At 30.7% G+C, this 23572-nt stretch overlaps 1 protein-coding gene across 1 annotated transcript; it reads left to right on the forward strand.

Moving 5' to 3' along the window:
• The first annotated feature begins 1992 nt into the window (after positions 1 to 1992).
• Positions 1993 to 6013, forward strand: LOC111316064 (diiron containing four-helix bundle family ferritin protein, putative (Protein of unknown function DUF455)). The gene is made up of 7 exons (XM_022918079.2): positions 1993 to 2535; positions 3054 to 3295; positions 3666 to 3762; positions 4886 to 5069; positions 5174 to 5255; positions 5462 to 5531; positions 5609 to 6013. Exons 1-7 carry the CDS (start codon positions 2080 to 2082, stop codon positions 5678 to 5680), a joined length of 1203 nt encoding a protein of 400 aa, XP_022773814.1. The 5' UTR covers positions 1993 to 2079; the 3' UTR covers positions 5681 to 6013.
• The last annotated feature ends 17559 nt before the right edge of the window (positions 6014 to 23572 follow it).

Here is a 23572-nt window from a genome sequence, read left to right on the forward strand (position 1 = left end):
TTTTAGTTTTTTCATGTATCCCAAATTGCAAGCTTCAGATTCTTAACCCTAGCATTTACATATTTCACTTTAAAAGCAACACCTACGCAACAAAACAAGTAGAGTTGTAAATCAGGACATAACGATAGCTTGGCAAATTAATGTTTCTTATAATTAGTTTAATGGGAACGTGTTGAAGGCTTAAAGTAATTGTATAGTTTATAACCACATAACACATTTAAGACTCACTAGTACATAATTGATTTTAGATAAACACAATAAGTAGCTGTCATGAATAACAATTTCAATTAAAGAAACAAGGAGGTAATACATGCCTAACTAAAATCACGCATTTCTAATCCATCCACCCTAAAAAAATAGACATTCCAAAGCTAGTAAAGACAAGCCAACCATTTTAATATAAAACCTGGTATTTTTAGTCTCAAAATGACTAGTAAACAATTGCACAATGCTGACAATTGAAGTAAAAGATTTGCATCATAAAGCATATTATGTTTTGTCTAAGAGGTGCTCGAAAAACAAGTTGGTCAAATGTTAAACATTCCCCACTAGTTTTCTCAATCCTTGCCTTTGCTATCTTAATGAATCTTAGTACAATAACCTTCAGCGTTGAAACTTCATACACATGAATGTCATTGGTGATAGTTCCAACCAACACAACAATCTTATCTTCTTGGTCAATAAAACCAATAACAAGATTAATCATTCATCAAACAAAAAATTTCAATCAAAACTCCAAACCGAAAATCATTAAAAAAACCTAAGAAAACAAATTGGAAAGATATAATAAATTGTTTTACTAACTAGCCGATGATGGAACATGGTGGGGAGAGGGGAGACTAGGTGGGGAGAGAAGGAAAGGGACTATGGGAAAAGGGAAAAAAAGTTAAGGATTTGAGGGTTTTTTTTTTTTAGGTTTGGCCGATTTTGGGAAAAGGAGATTTAAATTATAGTGTTTTTGCCAATGGAAAAACTAATAAAATTTCGTTGATAATGTCTAATTTTTTTTTGTAAATTTTTTTTACTAACAAAAATTTTTTATTTGTAATCCATAGGTAAAAAAATTACCTACAAATTATCGATGAAATTTTTCATTGATAAAATTCACGGTAATTGGTGCCAAATTTTCATCGATGGATTTAATTTCGTTGGTATTCTATTGGTAATCCATCAATAAATGTCAAATTTTTTTATACAATCCATCCATATTCTGTTATTTAAATTTTGATTATGATAGTGTCTATAGTTTTACAATTTTTGTTATTTAAAATTTGTTGTTGTTCTTTCTTTTGTATAATGTAGATTTCTGACTACTTTTATCAGATTTAATTGATCAACTATAAAGAAAGGTAAGATCACTTATTGTGACAAATAATTTATTGTTAGTGTTTTCTTTGTTGTTTTATTAAATAATTATTTGTACATTTTAGTTTTTTGATTTTCAAAGATTTCAATGCTTTTGCCAAAAGGTAATACCATTCTTTGTCAATTTAAACTTTTATATTGACTTTTTTTTTTAAAGTATTTTGGTTCATGTTCATATATGTGTATATATACCATTAGTTGCATGCATTTTGATTTTTTTTTTTTTTTTGTTTAATTAACGGACTAATTTTTGTCTTTTGTTTTTATCTTTTAAAATTTGAAATTATAGTATCATTGACCCTTATTAGCATATATGCATAGTTGTAGTTTTGATATCAAAATTAAAATGAATTTAGTTTAAATTTTATGTTTATTTAATTTAACTTAAGACAGATTGAATTATGAATAATAACATTGCAATTTATTCTGAATAGGTTTTACTTTTTTTTTTTTCTTTATTTTAAAGTTCAAGTTACTAAGTGAAAAAGTTACCTACATATAATTTTTTTATAGTATAAGATTTTAATTTTAGAATTTTCTCATACCTTTACTTTCTTTCGTGCTTGGAAGTATTTTTACTATGGATTTTTATTTCGGGATATAATTTATTCTGTAGTGAAGCGAGGGCAAGTTATCTAGTTTTAGTTAATGCTGCCGTCGGAAAAAACTCCAGTTAACCGCATAAAATTTTAGCAATGCAACGCAATTGCACAAATGTGGTTCCATCTTAAAATCAGAAACATGCTGCTCGCCACCAAACTGCGCTTGTCATCTTTTCCTCCTCATTTTTACTACACCAAGCTTCGTTTCTCCTCTTCCTCTTCCTCTTCCTCTTCTTCTTCTTCTTCTTTGCAATTCTCTTCGTGGTCTGGTCTCCAAAGCTGGAGGGAGAGCCCACTAAACGAGGACCGGTTTTGGGGACCCAATGGTCCTCAACCTCTGTTACATTCCCAACACTCTTCCTCAGACATTGACCCCATCACGCCGGCCCGGCTGGAGGCTTCTGGTTCCTCTCTTGCAGAGCTTGGTGCTCTGGTTCTCTCTACCAGTGACCCTCTTACCAAATCCAAGCTCTCTCATTTGGCTTTCTCCAGATGGCGCAATGAGAATCTGCCTATTGGGCTCTGCCAGCCTCCTTCTCAACCTGCTCGCCCTCCTAACCCTCAATTGGTTTGTTTTCTATTTCTCTACAAGTTTCTCATTCAAAATTATACGGCATAGAATTGGAGTTTCTTTGTATTTTGCAGTGTGGTATTTATTCTTTCTATTCATAATCTATACTTATGATCAACGGGATTTGTTCCTCATAACTTTTTTTTTTTTTCCTGAAACCTGATAACATGATTGCTTTAGCTCATTCTATTAGTGCAACTTTTGGTCTTAGAGATTGTGACTTTTAACTCATCAAATTATCACTCATTAATATTATTATGGCTACTCTTAACTGGCTTTGTTAGTTTTTCCCAACGGAACGTAATTATTGATTTTTTCAATGATTCAAGAGTCTTGCTTATTTATTAATTATTCCTATATAATAGTTCACTGAAATCTTGGGTCCTTTCAAGTAAATAGCACTTGTGATTGATCTTTGTGATCAATTCTTCATTTGGGCGTTGCCTATCTTTCAATTACTATAAAGTTCTATAGGTGAAAATGATTACTTTTTGGTTGGTTTTTGTGAAATGCAGGTGTCTCCTAAGGAGATTCCGGTGCCCAAAAACTCTGGCCTGCCTCTTAATGCTTACTTGCTTCATAACCTTGCTCATGTGGAGCTAAATGCAATTGATTTGGCATGGGATACTGTTGTACGATTTTCGCCCTTCTATAAGATTCTTGGGGATGAATTCTTTGCTGACTTCGCTCATGTTGCTGATGACGAGAGCCGTCATTTTGCATGGTGTTTACAAAGACTTACTGAGATTGGTTTCAAGTAAGCAGAGTTCTCACTTCCTATAATGTGTCGATTTGTAATTTTCATATTGAAATGACTTAAAGCTCTTTTTCCTTAACTAGTTATGAAAATGTGCATGCTTGTAATCAGAGGTTTTACCATTTTAATTATCCAAAAACAAGAAAAGGAAAGAGTTTTTCCTATGAATTTTGCACTTATTAGTTGGGAAGCCCTATTGCCAAACACAATTTTCTCATCGTCATTGCTTTATTGTGGGTCCCACTTGCAAATTCACATGATAACTGGCATTGACATTTGAAGAAACAAAATATGCATGGAAATAGGCTCATCTTACTACTTTGTACTCTTCATTTGTGACTTCCATGGAATTGATTTGTCCTTTATCTAGTTATGGAGATATGCCTGCTCATAACTTACTTTGGAGAGAGTGTGAGAAATCATCAGATAATGTTGCTGCACGTGTGGCTGCCATCCCATTAGTACAGGTGATTTTTTACTCTTGACCTATGTTTTCATACTTGACTGGATGCTTCTTTTACTGAATTTATGATTTCAAGAGAGGAAATCTTTATTTCTTTTCTGTGTTAAAATGCAACTGCTCAAGATGGAAATTGCCCAACCTGTGTCTTCTGCTCCTTTTCATCTGACACAAATAATTCTCGATACCCATCTTTTGCCATTGCTCGCATAAATGATTCTTGATGACTGCAAATTGTGACAGTGATAGAAATATTATCATCAGAATCTTGCCGACAATGGATTAGCACATTCTGTCTCTCTCTCTCTCGTCCTGCTCAGGGGTTGGGGAGCATGAATGTAATGTTCCATTTCAGAATAACATCTTCTTTACAAAGTTTGCATGACTCAAAATCATCCAGCAATCTTACTTAAAAGTACTTTCCAAAGCCATGCTTTGGCTTTGGGTAATGATGTGGGCTGATTAGATTTTGTTCCAGTTTGAGATGGGCATAGCACCGGCTCTAGTTGAGGACATTTCATATGGAAATTTTTATGAATCTAGATTAATTTAGTTTTTAAGTGCATAGTTTCTCATGTCCAATCTGATGCCTTAGTAGGCTGAAGTCACGCTCAGGGCATTTCCTAAAGTAACATTTATAATCTAGTCTTGGCCGAAGTTGAAGCTTAAAAAATTCTATCATCAGAAACTGCAGTTGTTCTTGCTTCCTTTAAGCTTAAATTTAACTATTTCAGGTCATATGCCTCAAGGTTGCATCCAGGTTCTGAATTACAGTTATCTAGCTTAACTATTAGTTTTTAGAGTTTATGGAACTTATTCCTTCTACGCCACATACTTTAATGTCATCGTTGTTATTCAGAACCAATTGTTTTGAATGCGTAAGCCATTTTCTGTTGCATTTTGGTATCTGTGTACTAGTACTTGTTTCTAAATTTTAATAAGAGTCTGTGATCTTGTCAATCTGGTACTTGCATATTTAACATTTGGAGGAAAGGGTAAGAACTGTAGTTCATCCCTTTGATCACTTATCTGATATACCCTCTAATTGATATTTATATCTGCATATATATGGAAATTTGTTTCATTTTAATTTTGTTTGAAAATTCACACGCATATTTTTATGGATATAGGAGGCTAGAGGTCTTGATGCTGGGCCACGCTTGGTTCAAAAAATGGTTGGCTTTGGGGATCACAGGACATCTAGCATTGTAGCTAGGATTGCTGAAGAGGAAATTGCACACGTGGCTGTTGGTGTATACTGGTTTATCTCCATCTGTCATAAAATGAATCGTGCCCCATGCTCCGCATTTAAAGGTTTAGTAGCATTTTGTCACTTCAGGGCAAGTTTTTATTGTGTTTAAAATCAATTCCATTCAGGCTCTGCAGCATCTTATGTAGTTCTTTGAGAAACTGTGCAGAGTTATTGCTAGAGTATAATTTGGAGTTGAAAGGACCTTTTAATTATTCAGCTCGAGATGAAGCTGGTATTCCACGAGAATGGTAAGTAAGAAAGTTCTGTATATTGAGTCATTTGCTTGGAAAATATCTAGATACAATTTCCATCATATTTATCTTCATGTAATTTAAAATTTTTTACTTATACCTTATCTTCTCTTTACGACCAATTGGCAAGACAATTTTTATTTAGAAGTTACAAGCTAGATATGGCTGTCTTTAACTAACTTGTTGTCTGTCACGCTGTCTAGGTATGACTCATCATCAACAAATAAACAAGAGCCGGAAGAGAATCAGAATAATCGTCAGCAGCTTTCTGTGGTAAGCGCTGCAGAATTTTACACTTGAAAGATGAACCGTTTTCTGGGAAAGGATTGATTTTTCAAATTTGGTTGCAGGTTTATGATAGGCTTGCGTGTATTATCTCCATGGAGAGTGAGCATTCAAGTTTAAGAAGACCATCTGAATGAACTTTTATTTGAGTACTCACTGCAATATCATGAGTACATTTCTCTATGTTAAAGCAATGGTAAGAAGCTGTCCATGTAACCTGACCAAGATGAGAAGGAAATTTTTCTTACTGAATTGGTTGTTTGGTTCTGCACAATATCTAAAGGTGACATGCCTAAGAGGTCGGTCGTTTGTCTGACTTAGGATTAGACACAAAATCTAAACTACTTTGTACATCGCTGTGAAAGCTGTAGCAAACTGAGTGCTTCTCTCCTGCTTTGTGTCCTTCTAATTGTCCCTTTGTATATCCATGGTTGAATAATTTTTAAAAAAAATGAAAATCTTCTTGCTGATATTGTTTCTGAAGAATTTGGTGCCTGAATTGATCAGCTTATTTTAGCTGTGCGGCGATCTCTCTAGAGGGGACATCCAAATGGGTTTGAATATGATTGTAAAGAGTTCAACACTCACCCAAAATCTTATTTTTTACTTAATAAATTATGATAAGTAAATTAAACAGATAATTTTGTTTGTCAATCACATATCTATGTGTCTGCAAGAATAATTGAGCGATAATTCTTTATCCAATTAAATGCAATTCACCTAATTATTTGCCTCTATGATTATAGGTGTTTTCATCAAAATCATATATGATAATAAATGGTATAAATCATCTTTCTAGTTAAGCGTTGTCTAATATTTTGTCTCAAGAGATGTTCAAACAAAATTTAAAATATGAATATAACTTTGAAAATCAATGCAACTTCACATCTACATAAATTTCAACTAAATATACATGCATTTCAAAGATTAAGACTAAGTGCTCAAGAATGATGAACTATTGTAATTAAAAAGAAACTAATTCTAGAACTCATATCATGCTTTTACTATATTCATTCTTTTTAAAAAACTATATTCAAAATCAATCAAAGTTATTATCATTAGATTATAAGAAAATAATCATGGGAAGTGTAATGATGATTGAAAACATGAAAAACTAAGCTAAAAAAAACTTGAAAAAATTTGACACAAATTTTCTCCTCCCAAATTTAAATGCAACATTGTTCTCAATGTGTGGAAATAAAGCATAAAAGCACCAAAGGGAAAAGAAATAATCTTTTAAATTCCAAAACCTAAAACTGCCTTCAAGAAAATTCGTCATTGCTGAATCTATCATATCCTTTTTACTCCTAATTCCTACAAAAACAAAACAAAGAAAACCAATGCCTTACCTGTTCAAAAAATTAAAATAACAAACTAAAAATAAATATGCAAAACTAAAATTTAAAAACTTAGGTTGCTTCCCAAGCAGCACTAATTATAGTCAAGCTTGACTAATATAAAAATCTAAAGGGTTACATAATTACTTCGCACTTAACACCAACATTTACCCATTTGATGGTTTTTCTATTTACCATATCTTCAATAATAAATTCTAAGTGATGGTGCTCAGTGAATGTGGTGAAATTGGGCATGTGGCCTACCCTAAGTTATGTCTTCAATATAGCATTAGTTGAACTAAGGTAGGTGAGCACTGGTTTCAGTACCAATGAAAGAGGTACCATTATGGTAAGTATAAGGTTGGGCTTTAAAGTGAGAGATTCCTCCATAGATGTTATAGTATGAGTAAATGAAAATGGTGAAATGATTGAGGGTTTTGGCTGAGGATCAGAGGTTGGGGAAACTTTTAGACAAGTAGGGAATTCTATGGCATTGGTTCTATCTTCCTTTTCATTGTTTTCTAAATCCTAGTGTTTATTTAAAAATTCCTTAATCCTATTATTATCCAATTCCTTTCCATTATAATATTCTTTCATTTTTTTCAAAAATGCCTCTATTTCATCCTATTCACTAAGTTCGACAAGGGAAGTTTTTAAAAGTGTAAGAAAATCATAAAATACACAACCTTTATCAGTAGGCTTTTCCACCTGAATCATCTCCAAATCATCTAATGTTTGATCTTTAAAGGGTTGAGGAAATTACATAGGTGGACTAAAAGGCTCAGACTCTTATTTAATGAAACTAACGCTAGACTCTTCAAGAATGTTAGATTTTAGAGCTGATTCTTTATCCTCTACTTCAATTTCACAAGAATGGTCTTCTACTCCACAACCTTTTTCATCCACCACCTTAACAAATGCAAGCACATCAATCACAATAAGCTTATCATCGTCATCATCATCAACATATACTATAACTCATTTTCTTTGATCATCCTTAAATGTGCTTTCCATGCCATCCAACCAATTAGGATCCATTGGTTTATTAAGATTTTTTAAGATAGCTACTTAGGTTTGAAAGAGGTTGGTTTGGTTTTGGATGACTTCGGTGAAAAATTCTTTATGTGAGGGTTTCATTTCTTATGGAGGTAGTGGTTGATATTAAGTAGGTGATGGAAAGTATTATGGTGGTGTGTGGTATAGAGGAGGTGGGCCATAAGGTAGAATGTGCTGTGATGGTGGGAAATCATGGTGTGGGTATTGTGATGAATAATAAGGTGAAGGAAACTTAATACGATAAAGAAAGGTGTATATAGGTAATGAACTAAAAGATTGCCCTGGATTGCTACCCCATGAGACTTCTAACCTATTCTCCAAACTTGAGTGTAGGTGTTTGGGTAAAAATGAGAGCGTTGACCATATGCACACTTATCACTATAGTAATCCTCATCATAAACATTACCATCTAAGCAATTAGATGTCCATTAAGCTTGCAAATGCTCTAAAAAGGGAGTAGCATAGTTCCCATGGTTCTTGACCTCAAATATATAGAAACTTGACATAAAAAAAAAAAAAACATAGATTTGTACAAAAAAATCAACTCCAAGCTACAAGAAGGATGATTGGTATCAATAATGAAACTACTCCAACAATCCTTAAGAATGACGCTAAAAACTTGATTGAAAATCTACAAACACATAGAGTCAATACAAGTAATATAAAATAAGTCAAGTATCATTCCTACGGAGATTGTATATATGAGTGTAACAAGTACCAAAATTATCTTACCCTATCTTACACTTGGAAAACTAAAAAATTATGCAATTAACTAAACTAATATGGAACCCAAAAATTAAATAAACTAAACTACTAAATGAATTTAATAGTGCAAAAATAGAAACTTTAATAAGAAAACTTTAATAACAATGCAAAAATCCAACTCCAACTAGGAAAAGAAAATAGAATTGCCACTTCATCATGCCATATCATCTTCTTTAACCAATAAGAAAGCTTTAAATGTCATGTCATCTTATAGGAATCCCATGCATGTGCACCTATATAAGCTATCATGGACTTGCAATCATGTGAAAGTACAATTCTACCCTTCCATGTGGTCAGAATTTCTATTTCAATTCTTTACATAAATTTTCTTCATTCTTTTTTCAAGATTCATCTTTCCATCTTTATTAGACTCCATAAAACCAATCTTGGACTTATTTCCCATTCTTTAACTTCAAGATTTGAAGAAAATCAAGAACTTCCAAAAACATCTCAATTATCCATAAATGATCAAGAATTATTCAAGCTTCAAGAAACTTTGAGAATCTTCAAGAATTACCAAGAATCATTCTTTTCTTCAAGAAAACCTACGAAACAACAAATTCAACCCTTTAAAAGTAAAAAGTACTTTATTTTACTAAGAATCAAGCAAAAATCAACCTTTAAAACACTATAAATAACTTTATAAAATAGAGTTATCAAACAGCTAAACTTGAACTTTTGTTTGTCCTTAAGCAAAATAAAACTAAATTGAATACATGTAGAGATCAAAATATGCACTCCCAATATTGTAAATCCTGAAAAGTTGCATGATAAGTATAACTAGAAAGAAAATCAAGATCATAGTTCCCACACAACAATCATTTAAGGATTAGCTTGCATTTCAATAACAAATTTCTATGTGTATGTGAATAATCTATCTCAAATCAATGCAAGATATTCAACTAAAGCTAAGCAAATATGAAATCAACTAATCTTTTCAAAGCATTAACAAATTTCATAAGTTCACTTTTCACATACCCTTTTAGTAATTTAGCCACAAACTTAACCAAAGATCAATAGGTCTTTATTAAGCTTGTAATGTCAGGCTAGGGTTAAGGTAAGATAAAAGAAAATTTAGGCTCATAAACCTAAGCATGCATTACTTCAGTTCTGCACTTTTATAAGAGAGTTTCAAAAAAAATTGTAGAACTTCCAAACTGAAATTCTTTTTTCTTTCTTTTTTTTTTTTTTTTCAAATGGTAACTAGATTGATTTTCATTAATACTTTGTTGTCTTTCACATTTTCATCATTTTTTCTTCTTTTTTTCTATTTTGTTTTTTCTTTCTTTGAAATGCTATTTTTAGCTTTTTATTTTATTTTCTTTTTGCTTTGAAACAGAATTTACAAACATTCAAACTCCACCTTTCCATCCCAGTGAACATAGCTTTCATAATACTTTGATTGATCCATATGCACATAAGGTAGGGTAGAAAGAAAAAAAATAAAACAAAGAGGTGGCTGTTATTATAGGTGAAAACAAAGAAAGTGAATACATATATATTAGGCTTAAAAGGGGTAACTAGGGTAAACATAAATAAAGATTAGCTTGAAAGGCTCAAACAATCCATAGATGGCCTAAATTGTCTCTCTAGTTAAATGTGGTCTATTATTTCACCTCGAAGGATGCTCAAGCAAATTCTAAAATATGCACAATACTTTAAAGATCAATGCAATTCAACATCTACATAAATTTTAACTAAACATTCATGCATTTCAATGATCAAGATTAAGTGGTGTGAAAATATTACAATTAAAAAGAAGCAAATTCTAAAATTCATCTCATGCCTTCACTACATTTAATCTTTTCTAAAAAGCTATATTTAAAGTCAATCAAAGTTACTATTATTGGATTATGAGAAAAATACTAAAGGGAAGTGATATAATGATTCTAAAATGAAAAATTGAGCTTAAAGCAAAAAATTTTAAAAATTTTAAAAAAAATTTAAAACTTTTACGCAAATTATCTCTCTCCCCAAACTTGAATAACATAATGTCCCCAATGTGTGCAAATAAAGCATAAAATGCATGAAAAGGAAAAAGAGATACTCCCTTAAAGTCTAAAAGTTGAAATTGACTTTATGAAAATTTTCCTTTGTCGCACCTAGTTTAGTTTCCTTGCTCCTAATTCCTACAAAAACAAAACAAAGAAAAACCAAAGCATAATTTGCCATTAAAAAAATCAAAATAAGCAAACTAAAAATATGCAATACTAACAATTAAAACTTGGGTTGCCTCCCAAGCAAAGCCAGTTATAGTTAAGCTTGACTTACTAAAAAATCTTCATACTGGGGTTAAGTGATTATCCCACACTTGATACCAGCATCCACCCACTTGATGGTTTTTTTTACTTACCGCATCTTCAATAATAAATTCTAAGTGGTGGTGCTTAATGATTATGTTAAAAATGGATATGTGACCTACCCTAAGCAATGTATTCATTATAGCACTAGTTGAACTAAGGTAGATGTGTATTGGTTTCAGTACTAGTGAAAGAGGTATTGCACCATGAAAATTATAAGGTTAGGCTCTAAGGTGAAAGATTCCTCCATAGATGGTGTAGTATGAGTGAATGACAAGGATGAAATGATTGAGGGTATTGGTTGAGGATTAAAGGTTAGGGAAACTTCTAGATAAGTAGGGAATTCAATGACACTAGTTCTGTCTTCCTTATCGTTATCTTTTAAATTCGAGTGTTTGTTCAAAAATTCATCAATCCTATCATCATCCAACTCTTATCCATTATAATCTTCTATCATTTTTTTTTCAAAAAGCCTTTATTTCACCATTTTCACTAAGCCTGACAAGAGATGATTTTAAAGGTATAAAAAAATCATCGAATACACAACCCTTATCAGTAGGCTTTTTTACTTCATTCATCTCTAAATCATGTAGTGTTTGATCTTTAAAAGGTAGAGGGAATGACATGACACTCATTCAATGAGACTAATGCTAACTATTTCTTGAAATTCAAGTCCCTTAATTGCTTTATCATCTTTTAAAATTTCTATAAACCTAGATTGTTCAAAATCACTACACAGTTCCAAACCATACTTAGGATCATTATGATAGTTATTCTTTTCTTCATCTCCTCTAACGCTTTTTCCCTATAGTACTCCTCATCTTCCCATAAAGTATTAGAATTGGTATCTCTAGGTAAGGTCTTTTAAAGTTTTGTGTTAATCGCATTTATTAGCTGTTCAACATGCACTTTAAGATTTTTACGCTAGGGTTGGTTTTGAAGAATGAAAGCAACTTGATTTTGAAAGATTTGGTTTAATGCCTCCTCAAAGGAAGGTTTTTTTTTTTTTTTTTTTTAAGTTTAGGAGAATATTGGAATAATGGTGGGTGATACTATATAGGATAAGAATACTGTGGTGGTGAAAAGTATGAAGGCTCAGTAGGATAAGTCGAGTTATAAATAGGTGTTGAACTAAAGGATACCTCTGACTATTATCCCACAAATAATTAGGATAACCAACCCAATCTTGATGTAGGCATTTGAAAAAGAATATGATTGTTGACTATAAACACCTATCACTATTATAATCCCTACAATAAACATCATATTGATTTTGTGAAGCTAGAGCAATAAAGGTATCAACGCTAGAGCAATTAAATGACCATTGAGCTTGGGAATTCTCCAAAAAGGGTGTCATATAGTTCCTATCATTTTTGGTCTCATATGAAAAGAACTTGGACAAAAAAGAAATGAAAATAAATTATTACAAAAAAATCCAAGTTACAAGAAGAGTGATTGGTATCAATATTGAAATTAGTCCAACAATCCCTTGCAATAGTACCAAAAACTTGATTAGATAGTTACAAGTGCACAAAATCGACAAGTAATATAATGATAAGTAAAGTAGCATTTCCACAGAGATTGTTATAGTGAAAATAACAAAGTACCAAAATCGTAATACCCTATCTTATACTAGGATAAATCAATTAAAAGATAATAGAACTAAGCAAATAAAACCTAAACATTCAATACTATCATAAACCAAAATCAAGTTAAACCAATCTAAAATTAACTAATGCAAACTAAAATAACAAGCAAATAACTAAAATTAATCAATATAGAAATTAAATAATGCAATTAAGATGAAATTGAATCAATTAAACAATATATAAGCAAACCGAAATCAAACTAACATGCAATTAATCAACCCTAACTAGATAAACCCTAATAACATAAACCAAATACTAATTAACGAAATAAACTAGCAACATGCAATACTTAGCTAATGAACAATGACCAAACTCAATAAATCAAGTAATCATGCAATAGAAATCAAAAGAACCAAATATAGAAACTTATGTAAGCTAAATAGGCAAAACCTAATAAGAATTAAACTCAATTATCATGCAAATTAAACTTGTTCAACTTAACCAAAACCCTAAATAGGTTAAAATCATGCAACAAACTTAAATAAACTATTAAATATGCAATTAAACTAAAATAAAAGAAAACAAAATTTAAATCAAGCAATATATAAAAATTGAATGTATTGAAACCCTAAAACTTTCTAATGAAACCTTAAACCCTAAATATGGAAAATTTTTAAAACAAAAACAAATAAAAGCAAATAACCATGAATTTAATCAAGAACATGTAAAAAAAATGATGCAAGAAATAATATTTAAACCCTAAACATGCAACCCTAAACAAATTAACGAAAACTTAATTGAAAAAAACGTTAATGCTATAAGCCTATTGCTTTAATTTAAATTAAACATGCAATTGTAAGAGTTAAACTAGGAAAGAACAATAGCTGAATGTAATTTATCTAAGATAAATCAAAATCACAACTTGCAAACTTCAAGAATGAAAAATAAAAAGGAAGAATCAAGATTTTAACCAATTGTATGAAAACTAATGGAAACCAATTTAAAAAGAATGTAAAACAAAATTTAATTAAATTAAAAACTTGAAAGAAGTGTACATAAACTAAATTGAAAGCAAAATAGAAAATTAAACACTAAAGAAAGCTTAAAGAAAACTAAAGTTGCTAAGATTGGTCTATCACCCTAACTCCTTACACTTTTTTTCTAAAAAGAATATAATGTTTTTATAGGTAAAAAAAAACCCTAGGTAGGTTTAGCTAAAGTAGATTTCCAAGAGTAGCCCACATATGTTTGGCCAATATAGGTTTTTTGAATCCAAGAACCTCTTTGAAGTTGAATTCAATAAAGATTCTCAAAAAAGAAAGCTTCTAGACCATTCTTGTCTTCTAGATCATTACATACCATTATTTATCATATAGCAACTCATACCATAAATAAACTTACCAAAAACAGAATCTTGCCAAATCGAGAAAGAATTTTTCTAGCTTTACTATATTTAGCTTCCAAAAAGTTGCTTCAAATCCTTCCATCTTGATCTTTGTCTTCTCTTTCATGCCTTGGCTTGAATTCTTGAAGAAAAATTAGAAATTAACTTCACCAAAAAAGTTTCCTTAATGCTCATACAAGTTGTATTTATAAACCTATGCATAATTCTAGTCTAAGTAGAATTAGAAATACATACTCACTAAGAAAAGAAATCCAATTCCAAATAGGAAAAGAAAATAGAATTGCCATTTCATCATGCCACATCATCTTCCTTAGCCAATAAAAAAACTTTAAATGCCATGTAATCCTATAGTAATCCATGCATGTGTACCTATATAAATTATCATGAACTTGCAATCTTATGAAAGTATAATTTTGCCTTTCCTTATAGTCGAAATTCATAGTTCAATTCTTTGTATGAATTTTCTTCATTCTTTTTTCAGGATTCATCTTTCCATCTTCATTAGACTCCTTAAAACCAAACTTGAACTTCTTTCCCATCTTTAACTTCAAGATTTTTAAGAAAATTAAAAACTTCTAAGAACATTTCAATTATCCATAGTATGATCAAGAATCATCCAAGAATCCTTAAGAAACTTTGAGAATCTTCAAGAATTACCAAGAATCATTCTTTTCTTTAAGAAAACCTACAAAATAGCAAATTTAACCATTTAGGAGTAAAAAGAGCTTTATTTTACGAAGAATCAAGCAAAAATCAACCTTTAAAACACTAGAAATAACTCTATGAAATAGACTTATCAAACCATCGAACTTGAACTTTTGTTTGTCCTTAAGCAAAATAAAACTAAATTGAATACATGTAGAGATCAAAATATGCACTTCCAATATGAAATTCTTATAAATCCTCAAAGGTTGCATGATAAGTATAACTATAAAAAAAATTAAGATCATAGTTCCCACACAAAACTCATTCAAGAATAAGCTTGCATTCCAATTACAAATTTCTCTGTGTGTGTGAATAATCTATCTCAAATCAATGTAAGATATTCAACTAAACCTAAGCAAATATGAAATGAACTAATCCCTTCAAAGCATGAACAAATTTCATGAGTTCACTTTTCACATACCCTCTCCACTTTTTTAGCCATAAACTTATCCAAAGATCAATAGGTCCTTATTAAGCTTGTAATACCAAGCTAGGGTTAAGGTAGAGTAAAAGAAAATTTAGGCTCATAAACCCTAAACATGTATTACTTAGGTTTTACACTTTTATAACAGAGCTTCTAAAAAAATTACAACCTCCCCAAACTTAAATCCTTCTTTTTTTCTTTTTTTTTTTCTCTTTCAACTTTTTCTTTCAAATGGTAACTAATTTTGTTTGGTTTTGTAGACACCTAATTTTGTCCGAGTAGAGTTTAACTAGTTGTGAGGCCCTTAAAATTTGATTTGGTTCAAATTCAACGTTATTTTAATTTTGACAAGTTTTTAAAAATTGAATCTAGGATCAATTTGACCCAAATGCTCTAAGATCAAACTTGGTCAAACACAGTCAAACTTAATCAAGATTGGTCAAAATTAGTCAAACCGGATTGAACTTGGGTCAATCTTTAAAATTCACAACTAAATGGGATTAACAAGGCTAAGAAATGAAATTTTTGATTTTTTATGGACTAAAAACATTGATTGCACTTTAGGAAGGATAAAATTATCGAAACGCCCTTCAAGGATATTTTTGTAATTTGATCTTCTCGATGTTGGATTTTTGTGAAAAATTTTAGACCATGATTAAACATTATTTTATGATTTTTGATGCATCAAAAACCATGATTGCATACTAGGAGGTGTGAAATTATCAAATGACTTTTGGGGGTATTTTTGTAATTTAATCTTTTGAGGCCATTTTTCCATGAAAAACACTAGATCATAATTTGATCTTATTTAATGATTTTTGGTGTATTAGAAACCATGATTGTATGTCAAAATGTGTGAAATTACTAAAATATCATTTATGGATATTTTTGTAATTTGATCTTCTTAAGGTCAGCTTTTCACAAAACGCTTCAAATCATGTATTGAAATTATTTTATGACTTTTGGTGCAGTAAAAGCCTTGATCACACTTCGTAAGGTATGAAATTATCAAAATATATTTTAGGAATATTGTTATAATTTGGCCTTTTTGATGTTGATATTTTACAAAACTGTCAGATTATAATTTCATATTATTTAAAAATTTTTGATGCTTTAAATTCACAGAAAAAAAAAGGATCATTATGTTATAAGAAAATTACATAAAAAGGTCAAAACTTTAATAAGGGTAATTTAGCCTTTTCACAAGGTTCCAACTACACCAAAAACCTCATTTTATACTAGAATTATCATAGACCATTGACTTTGAAAATGCCTTGATCCAAGGGTGAAAGGTGACTGCTTGGTGAATAAACAAGGGAAAAATACTAGTTTTTTAATGAAAGGGCTATTATACAATTCCATGGGATATTTATTCATCATTTAGGTTGAATGAAAAAGAGGAGGTAGCCATAGCAGCGGGTGGTAGAGAGAAAAGGAGAAAAATAGAGAAAATTTGAGAGTTCCATTAAAGGTATAATTTCTTTTATATATCTCTCATTGCATTTCATACTATTTCATATAATTTTTTTTATAGTTTTTATTGTCTATTCTTTAATTTGTTCTTTGTTTTTTGTGAGAAAACAACTTTCTCCATAATTGTTTGCCTCTACAATTCCAAGGTTGGTCTAAAAATTCAATCAACTAATTCATAGTTTGGACTGAAACAAAAGAGATCAAGGTACATAAAAAATCCACCATGAATGTTCATTTGGAGGTTCGACCAAGCTTGTGATCCTCTATGGTTAAACCATTTTTTAGTTTTTTTTATTGTGTTTTTTGCTTTAAATGATGAATTTGGATTATTTGAATGTTATACTTGTTATTTTCATGATTGTTGATTATTTTAGTAGCTTGGATGATGTGTTTGGCTTATGTTTATGTTTTTATAATTTTCTCTTCAGGTAGTTTATTATGTGTTTGATGAAATTTCTTTTATAATAAAAATGACTTCATATAATAGTTTTATACATGTTTGATTCATCTTCTAGCTAGATGAAATGTTGTATGTTTATGGAGAGCCAAATGGAGCATTCGGCCAAGCTTCCTTATGCTTGGCCGAACCTCCCTCTTGTTCTTGGTGGCCAAATGGTACTCATGCTATGTTTGTTTGCTTGTGTTTATTTATTTATTTATTTATGTTTTCTATGAGTTTGATGAAATTGTCAATGAATAGAAATGAAGAATTAGTAAACTTTTTGGTAATTTTATGTTGTTGCTTGTGTTTGACCTAAAACAAAAAAATGGTGGAGACATGTCTTAAGTTTTTGGCCAACAAATTCTCCCATAAAATGGCTTGGCTAAACCTTATTTGATTTCTAAAACCATGGTATTTGATCTATTGTTGATTTGGATCTAATTGCAAGCGCAAAGGCCGTTCAAGTAATAATAAAGATTATAAAAGTCTAGATGTCGATCCCAAAAAGATTAGTTAAAAAGATTCCTAGCCTAAGTACCCTTTATCCCTATATCCTATCTAAAGTTGGTTTGATCAATCAATATCTATAAAAAAGTAACTCTTACAAAATTAACGACTAAAATCAAATAAGAAAACAAATGATAAAAAAATTTGAATTAATACTATGAAAATAAAATGCAATTTAAAAATTAATAAAGAAAACTCCAATTAAAATGTCACTGCAATTAATGTAATTAACAACTAAATCTTGTATGACTAATTCTAAAAAGTCAAGAACATGTAATAGGATGCAAAATTACAAGCAAGTGTGAAAGGTAGTGACATAATCACATACAAATATTACCTCAAATTCTAGAATCATAAAACTTGGAAATGACACCAAATCTAACTTGGAAAGGATGCCTATAATGAAATGAAAGCTGAAAATTTTAATTGCAACTAAAGCTAAACCTAAATGAATTTTACATGAGACTAAGAGAAATAGATGCTAAGAGAATAAACCTAAACTAACGAGTACACTAAGTTGGAAACTAAATAATAAGTAAAAAACCTAAATGAACTAGTGAAGTAATAAGTGCACTAAACAAAAGCTAAGAGAAAATACCAAACCTACATGAAATAAAAACTAAATTGTAAATCATCACACCAGTAGCACTGAAAAAGTAACTTGAATACTGAAGTTGATTTATCTCTTGATGATGAATGAATAAAATTTTACTTAACCTAAATAAAGAACTAAATAAAGGCTTAAATGTAAAACTAAAGTGTAGAAACAAAAATACAAAGAAAATGCATCAACAGTGAACATAAAGTGCATCAACATTGAACAAAACCTACACGTACATGAACTGTAACATAGCATTTCACAACTTAGGGCTTTAAACTATACAAATGAACCTATATCTAAAATGGAATTTGCATGAATAGTTAAATGACTAATTGAAGATTTAAAATGCATTAGAAAACTTGAAAAATAGTTAAGCAAATAGTGAATAGAAAATGTTTACAATTCATGCAGGTATTGAAATCACATGAGCTTTCATAAAAAAATTCAATATATGATCAATAACTATAAAAGAACTTCATATGAGTTAGGATAATTTTCATTGACAAGTGTTTCACAAGAATCAACAAAGAAATCATATAACTTAAGCATAAAACCAACTTAACAAACTTAAACTCCAAATAGTACACTGATGAACAACAAACATAATATATTCACAATATTTTTTATCCAAACAGCAAGTAAATTCAAGTAAAATCAAGGCATTCAATCAAAATATAACAAGCAACACATAAAACTAAAGATCTAAAGAGAAAAGGATGCAAACACAACTTCACAAGGAGAGAAGTTCCATGCTAAAGTGGATTGTTCATGTCTGGTTGCACCTGTACCTTGCTTCTAGTTGAAACCTCTAGCTTTGATATGGAATTTTATGTTCCAAATTTGAATCTAATTTTTATATATGTTGTAGATCTGTGGATTACGAACCTATGAAAAAAATTTTTAGCAAAAGCAAACAAGGTTTGATATAGTTTCAATTAAAAATTCGTAGGTACATTAGCAAAAACAATTCCACAAACAACTTGAGAAGTGAATGAAAAAATCAAAAAATTAAGCTGAAAATTGATTGAAAATGTAAAGTTTATTGCATGTTGGAAAAGATCACATAAAAATACACTAGAACATGTAATTTGGCAGCAAGTTTCAATGAATAAAGCTGAAAAAAAAAGATGTTTGGAATCTAAGAAAATCTAAGAACAAAATAGAAAATAAAAATGCAAAAAAAAAAGAAAATTCTAAAACCTAGGCTAAAAGTCTCTAATGGTCAGCCCTTGTCCTTATTTATACGTAGAGGGGAGAGGTCTTGAGTCTTAAAAATATCCAAAATTGTTTAAGTTCTAGAGGCATCATACTTTTTGTTGGTCATGGCTTGGTCACACTTGGTGCAAGGCTGGGTCGTTAGTTCTTCTCCCAATGCTTGGCTTTTCTTCAACAAATTAAAGTTTCATTCTTTCACGTGTATTTGCTTTAACCAAGTCAACTTAATAACTAATCATATCATCTAAAAATGAAGCATCATATCCTTAATTTGGTGCAATGCCCCTAATTCCACATTTAAAGAATGTGTGGATAAGGAATAATATATATGTAGAGATCTAAATCTAAACTTGTGAGACATCTTTTGTGGGATAAAATCATAAGACTTTCGAGTCAAAGTAGACAATACCTCACAGGTTAGGCGTGAGCATCCATAAATGGTATTAGAGTAATCATCAGCCAACAAATACTAAGTTCTACATCATGGAAGTCACTAAATGCCACATATTAAGGTCATGGGGTCACTAAGTGTTACACGGTAGAGAGCCACCTCTAGAATCTAAACATCTGGTATGATCTTGATTCAGTGGTTAAACTCAGCTTCACAGGGACATCAAGCTTTAAAAGGTGGAGAGATTGTGATGCTTTCAATCCCATATTGGAAAAATGATATATATATATATATATAGATTTAAACCCAAACTTATGAAGCACCTTTTATGGGATAAAACTATGAGACCTTTAGGTCAAAGCGAAAAATAACTTATAGGTTGGATACAGGTCTACACAAATGAGGTCTTTTCAAAGATTGATTTACGATTTAGATATCATCGATTGAAGATTAAGGTAGGTGATGTACCTAATACTGCTCTCCAGACAAGGTATGGCTATTATGAATTTTTGGTTATGCCTTTTGGATTAACTAATGCATTTACTTTATTTATGGACTTGATGAATAGAATATTTAAGCAGTATCTTGATTAGTTTATTGTTGTTTTCATTAATGACATTTTGGTTTATTCTAAGAGTGATGAGAAACATGATAAACATTTAAGGATTGTACTATAAACCTTGCAGGATAAGCAACTCTTTGTTAAGTTTAGCAAATGTGAATTTTGGTTAACAAGTGTTGCTTTTCTTAGCCATGTTGTTTCTAAAAATGGCATTTCAGTTGATCCAAAAAAGATTAAGGTAGTGGTGAATTGGCCTCACCTAATAAATGTGATAGAAGTAAGAAGTTTTATAGGCTTGGCAAGTTATTATAGAAGATTTGTTGAGGGGTTTTCTCAAATTGCTATGCCATTTACTCGTTTAACTTAAAAGTGAGTAAAATTTAAATGGACTAAAGAATGTGAACAGAGTTTTCAAGAGTTAAAGCAACAATTGGTGTTAGCACCTGTCCTTACCCTACCTTCTAATATTGATAGTTTTACCATTTATTGTGATGCTTCCAATAAGGGGTTGGGTTGTGTGTTAATGCAGAATGATAGGGTAATTGCTTATGCTTCTAGGCAATTAAAACCTTACAAATAGAATTATCTTACTCATAACTTAGAGTTGGCTACCATTGTGTTTGCTTTGAAAATATGGAGACATTATTTGTATGGGGAGCCTTGTGTAATTTATACATATCATAAGAGTTTAAAGTATCTACACATGTAAAAAAGTTGAACATGAGATAAAGAATATGGTTTAAACTAATCAAAGATTATGATTTGACCATCAATTATCATATAGGCAAAGTCAATATAGTCGCTGATGCTTTTAGTAAAAAGTTCATTGGGAGTAAAGCTGCTTTGATTACTTCATAACCAAAATTGTTGGAAGAACTTGATGCGTAGCAAATTGAGGTGACTATACAAGAAAAGAGGTTGCTATGGCTAGTTTATTGGTTCAACAAAATTTGATCAAAAAAATAAAATTGGCATAAAAAGAAGATAGAGAGTTGTATAGAATTAAAGAAGATGTGCAGAATGGTTTGCAATCGGAGTTTAAGCTTCACGAGGATGGTACATTACACTTTGGGAATAGATTATGTGTACCAAATGATTTTTAGTTGAAACAAGAGATCTTGGAAGAAACATATAGGTCTCGTTTCAATATACATCCTGGAGGCATTAAGATGTATAAGGATTTGAAAGAAAGTTTTTGGTGGAATAACATGAAACATGAAATAGCTTAGTTTGTGTCCCAATATCTAGTGTTTTAGCAAGTTAAGGCTGAACACCAAAGACTATCAGGTTGTTGCAACCTTTAGAGATACCAAAATGGAAGTAGGAGCACATCTCTATGGATTTCATGATAGGATTGCCTAGGTCATTAAAAGAGAATAATACAGTGTAGGTAGTTGTTGATAGACTTACTAAATCATTTTATTTTTTACCTATCAAGTCGACTACTCCACTTGATAAACTAACATAATTGTACATGGATGAAATTGTCTGATTGCATGGAGTTTCAATGAGTATTATGTTAAATAGAGATTTTAGATTTGTCTTTAAATTTTGGGTAAGCTTATAGTGAGCTATGGAGATAAATTTGAAAATGAGTATAGTGTTTCACCATCAAATGAATGGGCAAACATAGAGAATGAATTCGATTGTGAAAGATATGCTTTGAGTATGTGATTGATCTAAAAGGTAGTTAGGATGATTACTTACCTTTAGCAAAGTTTGCTTATAATAATAGTTACCAATCCAGCATTAGGATGGCTCCTTTTGAAGCCTTGTACAAAAAATGTAAATCCCTTTAATGTTAGGATAATGTTGGGAGAGAAAACTGTTGAGATTGGAAATAGTGTAACTGACTGTAAAAAAGATCAAGGTGATTAGGCAGAGACTTAAAGTAGCACAAGATCATCCAAAGAGTTGGGCAGACAAGAAAAGAAGGGAGCTGGAATTTCGATAAGGGGACTATATTTTTTTAAAGGTATCACCCGCAAAAGGTGTTATGCGATTTGGGAAACGAGGAAAGTTAAGCTCACGTTATATAGGGCTGTTTAAAATTCTCGATAAGGTGAGAGAAGTTATATATATAATATCCTTGCCACCTCAGCTATCTGGTTTGTACAATGTTTTTCATGTGTCCTTAGTGAGAAAATGTCTCTGACCTAAGCCATGTGATAGAGTATGGACCTTTAGAAGTTTAAGAAGATTTAACATACTTGGAATATCCTATTTGAATAGTTGATCAAAAAGAGCAAGTCTTGAGGCACAGAAGTATTCCTTTTATAAAAGTTCAATGGAGTAATCACACACCAAGAGAAGCAACTTGAGAAATGAAAGATGATATGAAGAAACAACATCTTTAGTTATTCAAAAATGAAGGTAAATCAAGTTTCAAGGATGAAACTTTTTATAAGTTGGGGAGAATGTAGTACCTATAAAAAATGGACTATTTTAAGTATTTTTATAAGTGGAGGGACTCTTTAATAAAGAATGAGAAATGAAGAGGACCTATTGATAAATAACCTAATTTTTTTAATAGAGTTAACTTATTCTACAGTTTTCAGTCAATGACTAATTGAAAAAAAAATACAAGCTTATTTTTCCTCTGTTTCTTATACAAAAAAAGACAAATCAAAGGATTCTAAGTGAAGGGTAACAACAAAACCTACAAGGAGAATTGTTTGTCAAATGTGAGTAATTTTAGAGTGTTAATTGTTAAGTCTTGAAGTGTAATTTGTAATCGAGAAACTCTAAAATTTTAGGGTTTCCATTATCCCTCTTCATTATTAGTTTGGGAAAATAATTTAGATTTTAATTAAAGTCTAATTAATTGTTGAAAAAGATGGCAATGTGATTTTTTTGCTGTAAAAATAAGAAATACAAATTTGATAGGGTTAAAAAAGAAAATTTCTGTCTCATATGAACTTTGATGTTTGCAGTGATGGATTAGGATGATATTTTGTATTAAGGGATAAAATACTACTATGATTGTTATATATTGTTGGAAAGCTTGCTGAATTTACTTTCCAATGAAGTAAACAGAAGTCAATTCCAAGTTTTTTGTGAAGAGTAGTTTAATATTTACTTAAGGATGGGCAGGCTACCTAGTAGCAGGGGGAGAATTATGAAACTCCTCTTAATTTTTATACAAGGATTTATAGATTAAACCATATATGTTAGGAAAGCCTATTGAGTCTACTTTCCAATAAGACAAGCAGAATTGAATTTGGAGTTTCCTATGAATAAATACTTAATTTTTATTA

Source organism: Durio zibethinus, chromosome 24, assembly GCF_047325235.1.
Source record: "Durio zibethinus cultivar Kanyao isolate XHJ-2024 chromosome 24, ASM4732523v1, whole genome shotgun sequence".
In the NCBI taxonomy this organism is placed as follows: Eukaryota; Viridiplantae; Streptophyta; class Magnoliopsida; order Malvales; family Malvaceae; genus Durio; species Durio zibethinus.

What these genes read in the sequence shown, in the direction of transcription:
- LOC111316064 (XM_022918079.2), top strand. Translation starts at nt 2,080, where the DNA reads ATGTGGTTCCATCTTAAAATCAGAAACATGCTGCTCGCCACCAAACTG. An exon ending in CTTACTGAGATTGGTTTCAA is followed by an intron (nt 3,296 to 3,665) that starts GTAAGCAGAGTT and finishes TCCTTTATCTAG; the next exon opens with TTATGGAGATATGCCTGCTC. An exon ending in CTGCCATCCCATTAGTACAG is followed by an intron (nt 3,763 to 4,885) that starts GTGATTTTTTAC and finishes TTATGGATATAG; the next exon opens with GAGGCTAGAGGTCTTGATGC.